Source organism: Carassius auratus, unplaced genomic scaffold (genome assembly GCF_003368295.1).
Source record: "Carassius auratus strain Wakin unplaced genomic scaffold, ASM336829v1 scaf_tig00214720, whole genome shotgun sequence".
Lineage (NCBI taxonomy): Eukaryota > Metazoa > Chordata > Actinopteri > Cypriniformes > Cyprinidae > Carassius > Carassius auratus.
The window spans coordinates 439,092-449,859 of NW_020527781.1; the positions used below are offsets into that span (position 1 = coordinate 439,092).

Genomic DNA, 10,768 nt, shown 5'->3' on the forward strand with positions numbered 1-10,768 from the left:
TACAATTATTATAAGCAGTAATAATTGTAATTTCATAAAAATTATGAAATCATTTAAAGTTATGGAAAGAAATATGCAATCATCCACTAAAATACACTTTGTTACTCCTCTGGCTTTTATAACGGCCTGAATTCTTTGGTATGGAACGATATTCCAGCCACTTTAAAAAAAAAAATGCAAATTGTATTTTCAATTCCATTTTCCTGATGTGGACACATAAATTGTGAAATAATCTAGATGCAATTGCAAATTTTGCATTACCATTTATGGTTTTTGTACACAGTGACTGCCAAATTTCAAATAAAAAAACAGTATTTCCCATGTCTGTCATATTTAAATAATAATATTAATAACCACATCTGCATTTTCACTCTCTGTGTCACGCATTTAATCTGCCAAAACTCAATTCCATTTGCTTTTGTATTTCCTATGTCTACACAGAAACTTTTCGGTCATTGTCAGGGGCGAGACTATACTATGGTGTGTGTTTGTATTGGAAGGTGACATCACTCAGGTGAATGTACCAAATGCTTCAAACAGTAGAGGCAATCAGTGAAAGCTCCACTAAAAGCAGCTGCCAATCAGTTCATGCCTATGTGAACGAATACAATGCAATTGGACACTTATTAACATACTTAACATATTTTATTCCTTTCTTTAAATCCATAATAGAGAGCATGTCACGCCTGCCTACTGTTGCACGATTGATGCAAGAATTTATTTATATATTTATTGTTAGTGAAAAGAAAATATGGGTGGACTGCGCAGGTATTTTCAACTCCAATGAAAAGAACCGAGTAATCCTGATCACGAGGGTTGGTGAAATAATCTCCAGTGAGAACTCTTATGTCAAGTCATCTTTATTCAATAGAACTTTACACAATATGGATTGCATCAAAGCAGCTTCACAGAGATAAACAATACAGTAATTAATCATGGAACTATGAAGCCCATTTAGGCCCCATTTACACTGCATGATTCAAGTGACCCAATTCAGATTTTTTCCTCTCATGTGGCACAGATGGGATATGACTGGTGAACGTGTAAGCAGGTAAAAAACGCATGGATTCTTATTTTCTCTGATCGGATTCAGGCCACATTCATGTGGCAATAAATCAGATATGAATTTTTGTGTGCCATGTAAGCAGACAAATTGGATATTCCCCAGTAAATGCGAGTCGTACGACATAAAAAAAAGTGACGTCAACTCAGGTGGACACCAACTGAGATCACATGACTTATAGGCGCGATGGAGGATGAAGGATACACACAGTGGAGCAATGCGGAGGTTTCACGTCTTTTAAGTCTTTGGTGCAGACAAAAATGCAGGATTGTTACAGAAATAAATCTGTGTTTGAAGACATTTTATGAGATATGGGGAGGTACGGTTTTAAGCGCTCGTGGCTACAGTGCCAACTAAGATAAAAAGGTTAAAAAACAAATACAAAGCAAAACACTGTATAATTGTATTTGCATCTGCATCCATTGTATTTCGTGATGTTTTACGTACTTTTCCGGGTCAGAAAGTCTATGTTTGGTAGTTTCAGCAGTGTATAGTGTAAATGCAAAAATCGGATACGGGTCACTTTTAAAAGATGATGTAAGCATGTCGTCAAAAAACTTGGATATAGTCAGAAAATCGGATTTGGGCATCAAGACCTGCAGTGTAAATGCAGCCTTAGATTATATTGTAAAGCAACTCCAAAAAGCCAATACTGTCATTCTTTAGTTTAAATCAGTTCAGGTCAATAACATTATGTATGCTGGAGTTTTAAATGTAGAAGTGTTGAAACATAACTGAGCTCTCTCCAGTGTGAATTCTCATGTGTCTGTTGAGGATTTGAGTTTAACTTATGACACACTGTAAGGCTTTTCTCCAGTGTGGATTCTCATGTGGAGTTTAAGGTTTCCATTGTGAGCAAAACTGTCTCCACACTGTTGGCACGTGAAAGGTGTTTCTCCGGTGTGAGTCCTCATGTGCCCGTTGAGACTCCCTATATGAGTGAAACTCTTTCCACACTGTTGGCAGATGAAGGCACTCTTTCTACTGTGTGTTCTAATGTGGGCTTTGAGGTTTCCTCGTTGATTGAAACATTTTCCGCACTGAGGGCATGCAAACCGCTTTTCTCCAGTGTGAATTATTAAGTGTCTCTCAAGAATGGATTTACAAGCGAAACATTTTCCACAATGTTGGCAAGTAAAAGGGCTCTCGCCAGTATGAAACTTCATGTGGATTTCAAGGTGTCCATGTTGAGCAAAACTCACACCACACTGTTGGCATGTGTAAGGCTTCTCTTCACTGTGAGATCTCACATGCCTGTTGAAGTTTTCTTTTAGAGTGAAACATTTTCCACACTGAACGCATATGAAAGGCTTTTCTCCAGTGTGAATCTTTATGTGCCTCTCAAGAGTTACTTTATTAGAGAATCTTTCCCCAGTTTGAACTTTAGGGATGTCCTGTTGAGCGAAACTTCTGGTTCCTGTCTTTTGAAGATTCTCATTTTGATCTTTTTCAGTTTCATTGAGTACTTCTTTATCCTCTTTCAGTGCCAGTAGGTCTAAGGAGAAAAAAAAACACATAAATAAAACTACAGTTTAATAGTACAAGACAAAACATTTAGATACAATGTATGAAAACCAACAACATGTATGCTCTGCTCTGGAGGGAGTTTAGCTCTAAACCAAATCAAACACACCTGGGCATGCTAATCAAGGTCTTCTTTATTTACTAGAAAGCTAAATAGTATGTCAGTTTCATCAAGGCTGGAGCTAAGCTCCTCAGGAGAAGGGACCTCAAGTGCCAGAGTTGAGAACCACTGTCCTTCACCACATTGCAAACAATTAACTTTCTTTAGGACAAGAGTCTTTAACTGGGGGTCTGCCAGTTATTGTTTGATCACAAATAATTATTGATAAAAAAAAAAAAAAAAAAAAAAAAAAAAAAAATTAAACAAAAGCTCTTTTAAAGAGGACATTTAATTTTCCTTTCTCTATGGGACGTTACAAGAAGATCTGTAAAGTTGCAAAGACTAACGTCTCAAATATTTATAAAAGTTAAGAGTCAACCACATCCCCTAAAATGGCTTGTTCTAACATGCCTCCACATGCCTTTTCTTAGTACCAGAACTCATTTTGGAACTACTCATTTTTGGGTGTTTCTGCACCGTAGTTACTAGGTGCAATTTTACTACCTGACTGCCTTTTTCGAGAACCAAAATTAGCTCCTACTCCAAAGCAGGGTCTAACCAGCACAGCTGGTACTAACCGTGATGTAAGTAGACACTGATTGGCCAGACGCATTCGAAAACGCCCTCACCCACCATGATTTAAAACACATTGTAAACATCCTGTAAACATTGTCAACTTATTTCACAAGTATGATAAACAGCGATAGATGGACGGACGGATGAAGTGTAGGCACTTGTAGCAAATGTAGCACTGCCAGTTGACATTTGAGATTCTTAGTCCTCCATTCCGTTCTTTCAATCGCTTTACGTATACATTGACATTCCATGTTCATTATTGTGAATACAGTAAGACAAAAAAACACCGCCCTGATCACAGCGTCCTCCATCCTCCTGTTGTTATTCTTTTTTGTTAATGTTGTTGAACGTCACGCACAAATGGCATTGTTGACGACCGGCTTACATCGTGTCCTAGTACACATGGTCGACGCGAATGCAACCCTTTAAATGGTACTGGGAAATCGTCCCAGTACTTTACTACTGTACATTTAGTTTAGAAATTAAAGCGGTGCAAAAGGCCCTATTTGGATGTGTGCAATGCATTTTATAGAGGACGGTTTCCTGATCTGCTGGCTGTTCTGACTCACAGCATGTAAGTATGTTTTATATACCGTATTTTCCGGACTATAAGTCACACTTTTTTCAGAGTTTGGCTGGTCCTGCGACTTATAGTCAGGTGCAACTTATTTATTAAAATTAATTTGACAAGAACCAAGAGAAATGAACCAAGATAAAACATTACAGTCTACAGCCATGAGAGGCGCTCTATGCTGCTCAGTGCTCCTGTAGTCTACACTGAAGACAGAGCACATTCTCGCGGCTGTAGAAGGTAATGTTTTCTCTTGATTCTTCGTTCTAAATAAATGCGACTTATAGCCCAGTGCGACTTATATATGTTTTGTTTCCTCGTCATGACGTATATTTGGACTGATGCGACTTTACTTAGGTGCAACTTGTAGTCCGAAAAAAATGGTATTTTAAGAATTTGCCACTGATATATCAAACATGAGTTTTGAGCAGAGTAGCGCTCATGTTTGTCATTTCTCCAAATCACAAATGCAGACATGGTTTTATGTTTACGCGGCACGAAGCAACGCAACACACAAAAAACAAAAAAAAAAAAAACAGTATAAGTCATTATATTCAGTAATTATGTGCCCACTGGATGCAACAAATGCCTTGTTTATAGTGGGATTTATTGGATTGGATTTGTCTTGACATGCTAGAAGATGGCATTTACATTAGGGTAAAGGGCGTAACATTGCCATCATCTGGCCAATCACAACACACTGAAACTGTCCAATCAGAGAACACCTTGCTTTTCAGAACGATGAACTTTGTAAAAAATGTACACGTTAAAAGGAAATATTAATACGAAATAAAAAGGAATATAATACGAAAAAGTATGTACTATCTTCATTGCATTGTATTACGTCACATTGGGGAGAGAATTTACCAAAGCCTGCCTTGAGAGCATTGAGAGTGACGAGTGGTAGACGAGAGTATTCAGATAGCGCAGATTATAGATAAATAGATAAATACGTAGATATATATAGATAGATAGACTAGTATAAAGAGAGATAGGCAGACAGCCAGATAGCATAACGTTAGCATAGCTAGCTAGCAGCTAAAGATATATAGTTAATTGACAATGGTGAACTACTGTGTTTGTGCTGGGTGTAAAAACTTCACCCAAACAGGACACAGGGTCCATGGCTTCCCTATGAAGGACAAGGCAACCCTCAGACAGTGGGTTTTTTGTCCGTGTTAGGCGGGCAATTTTTTCAATGACCTCCGTTACCAAAAACTCGAAGATCTGCAGCGCGCATTTCAAGGAGGAGGATTACGACCCAGGGGATATCAGGATGGTTTCTCTTGGGCTGAAGAGGGCGAGCCAGGAACAGCTTATTCCGACCACCATACACGTTGATGAAATTAAAACAAAGCTTAGACAAAAACATAACCTCTTAGATTTGCCAATATTGTCATATGTGTGGGTATGTTTACTGCCTCTGCCACAGCTGTGCAGGTGAACCTTAAGCCCAAGATGGTCAGTGTGGGGACTCAAACAACTTCCATCCCCCTCACTAGTCCTGAACACAGAAAACGCGAAGCAGCCGCCACGCAACTGACACGCAGTAGAAACGCCATGCTCACGCCACACAGCCAGTGTGTCACCGGCCTTACTCTGACAATGTCATCATGTTCTGCTTGCTATATTTCCTATGCAGGTTAATCTCATGTGTGTTTCCATTTAAATTGAAGAAACATTTGATCAGTAGTGTACAGTACTTACTCTATATTGAATCCTTATGTACGGTTGATTTTTTATTTTTATTTTTTTATTTTTTTTACATATGCATCATGTGGTTACCAGCATTTCTGGCAAAACCAGCCGATCCTACACAGGAATACCCAGCCTGCAACCTCCTTTTAAGTGGGGCCATTAATTTTACTGGATGTTTGACCTCCCAGACGTTGCGAATGATGACCCTGTTTGGCCTTCAGTGCATCAGCGTGAGCACCTACTTTTGTCATCAGTGCCATTACATGATCCCTGTCATCATTCAGGCCTGGCAGAACGATCAGGCCAAGAGTCTGAGTGACCTCAAGGCAATGGATGGAGGCCTAGTTGTTGCCGGTGACTGCAAGTAAAGCAGAATTGTTTATTTTATGGCATTACTTAATTTTACATACATACTGGATTCTATATCGCAGATGACATGGTGGATTGTCTTTACAGAAACTGGTTAATAAAAACAAAACTCAAATTTGTAATTATCTCCAGGTCTGATTCTCAAGGGGGCTCTCCAAAGTATGGCTCATACTCGTTGATAGAGAAGAGAGTGAACAAGGTGGTGGATGTGCAACTTGTTCAGATAAGCCTGATGTCATACGACAAAGAAATTAAGTCTGTGTACTGCAACTTATTTAGCACTTTTCCACTACTACAACCATGCATAGGGCTTTATCATGTCTTGTATCATTATAATGCTTGGACCAGCAAACCTCTGGTTTGTTCTTTTGCTGACGCACTGATGGCCAGACTGTGCAAGCATCCACAAAGGTTGCTTTCTACTCTTTAGGTAGCCAAACGGGTGAGAGAAGAGCTGTGCCCTGAGGGAACACGGCTTATTTTGATGTGTGTCACATTGGGAAAAGTATGAACTATCTATCTGTCTGTCTCTCTGTTTACGTATCTTGGTCTTTGCAGGCTCAATGGTAGCAATAAAACTGGAAAGCATTGTCACAAAGACGTCCTTACTGAAGGATGTGAGACAGCTGTCTCCACAGCACCAGACTTCCACTCCCTCATCCTACACTTCGCGCCCAAGCACACTGGATTTTCATACCTAGGCATGTATAGCAGGTCAGTGCTGTGCAATGGAATTCATAATGCAGTATTTTATCATACATGCACAAGAATTTTGTTTCAAATGTGTTTGCAAATTTGCTATTCTGTAGACTTCTCTTAGCGGCACTACATTATAACTTCAATGCAAACAGAGAGACCGCACGAAGAAGCGATGGAACAGAGAAGTTTTGCGTGCGATACCCACAGTTTAGAAAAGGTGCCTATGTAGTGCGTCCCATCAAAGAGAAGTCTTCATACGGTAAGCCGTGTCATGCAGTTGTATCATATTTGGACATGGAGATTGAGACATCTCATCAGTGACGGCAATCTTTAAACAGTATATTATCATTATTATGTCTCCAGGTTATACAACATCATTAATCGAGGCCCTCTGGGAGAGCTACACACAATCACCGCTCTTCAAGAGGTTAGCGCCAATCTGTCAGCCTGTGCACCCGCCCCCATCGCCAAATCATTCGAACAAATTCCTTAGGAGGAGGCCATCAGCCGCTATCGAGGCTACTACTTTGTGTGCTATTTATTGCTTTGGTTTTTTACTTCGTTGTTTGCACAAGATCATTCCTTTTTTGTCTTTGTAAGAACCATTAATTGTAGCTGGTGGTGGGACCTCGCCGCTATTGTGCCTACTGTGTGTGCTCCATGTGGTTTTACAAAGGGTTCTGCATGCTGCATGTTTTGGGCTCTGTCTGCGTGCTCTGGTTTTCTTTTTCTTTTGTTTGCATGAAATTTCTTTTATCTAATTTAGATTAACAACATAGTTTACCAATCATTGTACCTGGTGTGCGCTTCTGTCTTGGGTCACTATGTGTCTGCTCTATGTGCTTTTGATGTCACTGCATGTATGTATGCATGTATTTTGTGTGTGTGTGAGAGAGAGAGAGACAGAGAAAGAGAAACCCATCAGCTGACCCGCAGGTAAGACCACAGTATTGCAAGGTAATTTGTTGATTTTTTTTGTGCCTAACCCTTGAGTCTTTTCAGATTTGTTTATTTCATCAGGACTTACAACTGGTCTCTCTCTTCTGTGATGTACTCCCATTACTTGGGATAAACTAATAAACTGTTTTTATTGGAATTCACGTTCGGTGTATTGTTTCATTTTAAGGGCGGTTAAGTGATCACAACAGAACAAGCATGACTTAAATCTTGAACAGAAAAATACAAAATTTCACGTAATTATATACATAATTCATTTTCATTCAAACGAGGCCATTGAAAGCCATGATAGGTTTCGTCACCATTATGAAATTGTTGACTGACAACTGAAACCAGACAGGAGGGTAGAGGCTTCCTTATATGCCTGCCAAGAACTCCATATGCCCAGCGTATAGTCTGCCTGTATGCAGTGTACCGGTATTGCCTAGGGATGAGCATGTTGGAAACATGTTTTACTTAATAGTAAACAAACAATTAACATACTCATGCGTGCTGGCTTGAAGAGGACCATGATCCTGCCTGAAATGGGTGTATGCTACACAAATGGATTCGGGCAGCATGCTTCAAATCCTGGATGCTGAGTGAGGCATGTTACATCTACACACAAAAACGCACTCACTTCGCTACAGCACAAGCTTTCCAATGCAGTTTCCATGGGACGGCACCGCCCACACAGCGACAGACACGCGGCTACGTTTGCAACAACATTTTCACCGGAGGAAGAGATAAGCGCTTAGAAATGCCCATATAGCTAGCATGATGCCTTTTGATGACAAAGGTTAACGGTACTTCTCTGAACTAACGTCATGATCACTGCCACTAAATATAAAGTTATTGTGCACTGCTGCTCGTAGACTAGTTCCAGTGCTCATTGCTGCGTTGCTAAATGATAGCAACTCACCAGGACACTTCACCAACTCTCCACTCATTTTCCACGGATCATGCATTTAATTAGCTTTAGCGGACATCAGTTTTTGGCAATTCCTCATTTGCCCTCTCACGTCTGGCTGGTTCAAAATGATAAGGCGGCGGGCCATCATACATGTTGCCACCTCTTCCTCACCCCAGTCAGTCGCCATAGTTTCAATATTAGGCTGAAGCTACCTTTCCTCCACTTCTCCCCAGTGTGACGTCATTGCCGACTTGCGGGGAAAAAAAACGTTAATACCAAAAACGTAAAAAAAAAAAGGTCTTTAAGACCATTTTCGAGACATTTTAAAAATGATATACATATCTTGAGTGATTTATGTACCTATTAATCGACAGTGGTGGTTAACCTGCAACATGGCATTTAAAGGTTTTCATTTCAGAAGTAGATACAAATTTTAATGTTACACCAAATATTTGTTTGCTTAGGCTAATTATGTATTTCTTTATTCCAATTAAATGTGTGACGTCATAACTGCTGTCCAGTGTGGAGGCAGGATCGCAGGTTGATGGCAGCATTAGTATTTATCTGGTCATGTGATCTCAACATAACTGTCCACATGAGCCAACCCTCTCCATGTCAAATAAAACCACTTTAAAATTGGATATTATAATAAGACTCAAATCAATGAGTTCAGCTTTGAGAATGAAAACCAACCTGTTTGTTCCGCAGTATCTTCATGTTTGACTATGAATGCTTTTTCAGTCTTAATGTCTTCTTTCTCCCCTTTAATAAACCTAATTTTTGTTGGTTCCTCAGAATCATCATGTTTGGCACTGAATGTTTCTTCAACCATCAGGTCTTCGCTATCCTCTTTAATAAGCGCCATCTTTGTTTGGTCCTCAGTATCTTCTTGTTTCATGCTAAATACTTCTTCAATCTTCATGTCTTCACTCTCCACTTTAATGAACGTCATCTTTCTTGATACGTGGATCTCAGCTGCTTCACCAGTTTTTCTGTGTTTGGACATGGTCATATTTAAGATGAGAATAATTATCAGAAAGAAAAATAAATACAAAATTCTACATCTGTGCAGTTCAGCAGTCGGCATGATAGTTAACGGACTGATTACAAACAACACTCAAAACTAGCACTACAAATAAATGAAACTATTTATATTGAAACTTATTTGGCATTTAATAATTTGTAGATCATATTTAACGATTACACATTAAAACATCTGTGATTAGCTTGTAAAAGTTGTAGTTTTAAGTGTCTGTTGTGCTCGTTGCATTTACACTGTTTTGATCAGCATGTGACGTCAGCTTGCGGTGATTCCAGCGGTTCGAATCACTGAATCATTTTGAAAAACAATTAATCTTATCAGAACTCGCCCGTGGATTCAAGTTTATGATAAGCAGATATACAATATAGGGAACGAAATGAGACGCACCGTTTCTGTTACTCTTGTGTGGATGTGCTCTAGTCACAAAACAGTGCTTTAGCGTTAGATAAAGCATCATAACATTACATTCAATAATATTTCATTCATTTTACATCGCTTGTAAAAAGAGGGAGGGAGTGAAAGGCCGAATTCTCTGTATCGATATATACATAAATTGTCAATACTTAAAACGCAAACCTTTCTTCAGTCGAATCACCGGAGTGCAGCGCAGCCTTATGACGTCACACGTCAGCCCAAAATAAAAGTCGGTATAGTGCATAATATGTACATACAGGAAATATAGATTTTTTTATCTTTTTTTTTTTTTGTCTAAAATAAATGTTTTAGTGCAGAAACCATTTAGTTTATAGATAGAATTATTTGAAAAAAAAGAGACTATCTGTAAAAGAAAACCAGTTTAATTATGCACACATGAAAAAAAGGAGTTCACGTCCAGCTTCATGGACAATTATATATCACTTATAAATGATTAAATACAAAATAACAATAGTGTTTATTGAGATTGACGTGTTTTGGAATTGGTAAAATGTGCTTGGAAAAAAATATATGAAGAATATCAACTTAATTATGCACGCTGTGCGTATATTACATATTTTTTTTATTATTTACTTATCTTGCTATTCAATCGTGCATTTATAATTATGATTTTTGTTATGTTTCTAGATGTGTCAAAGAACATTTTGTCACCGACTTCTGTGAATTCTATCTTCAAAGATACCACATACAGTACACACTAAATTAAATTTGAGACACCTCGCTCACTTTGCTAGAATAAAACAGCATTGCAAAACTACAAAATATTTGAAGAAAAACACCTTCTTTTTTAAATTTCAGACAGCAAGAAAACACCAAATAAAGTTATATGAACTATATACAAC

The 10,768-nt window shown here is 38.7% G+C and overlaps 1 protein-coding gene across 3 annotated transcripts; it reads right to left on the bottom strand.

Moving 5' to 3' along the window:
• Positions 1–844: 844 nt before the first annotated feature.
• On the bottom strand, positions 845–10,118 carry LOC113092856 (gastrula zinc finger protein XlCGF7.1-like). 3 transcript variants are annotated; one of them, XM_026258624.1, is made up of 4 exons: positions 9,879–10,059; positions 9,724–9,778; positions 9,143–9,441; positions 845–2,558 (listed from the first exon to the last, which is right to left on the bottom strand). In XM_026258624.1, exons 2-4 carry the CDS (start codon positions 9,738–9,740, stop codon positions 1,852–1,854), a joined length of 1,023 nt encoding a protein of 340 aa, XP_026114409.1. In that variant the 5' UTR covers positions 9,741–9,778; positions 9,879–10,059; the 3' UTR covers positions 845–1,851. The 3 variants fall into 3 exon arrangements, with proteins under 3 accessions (XP_026114409.1, XP_026114410.1, XP_026114411.1); XM_026258625.1 differs by lacking the exons at positions 9,724–9,778; positions 9,879–10,059 and adding an exon at positions 10,068–10,118; XM_026258626.1 differs by lacking the exon at positions 9,724–9,778.
• Between the last annotated feature and the right edge of the window lie 650 nt (positions 10,119–10,768).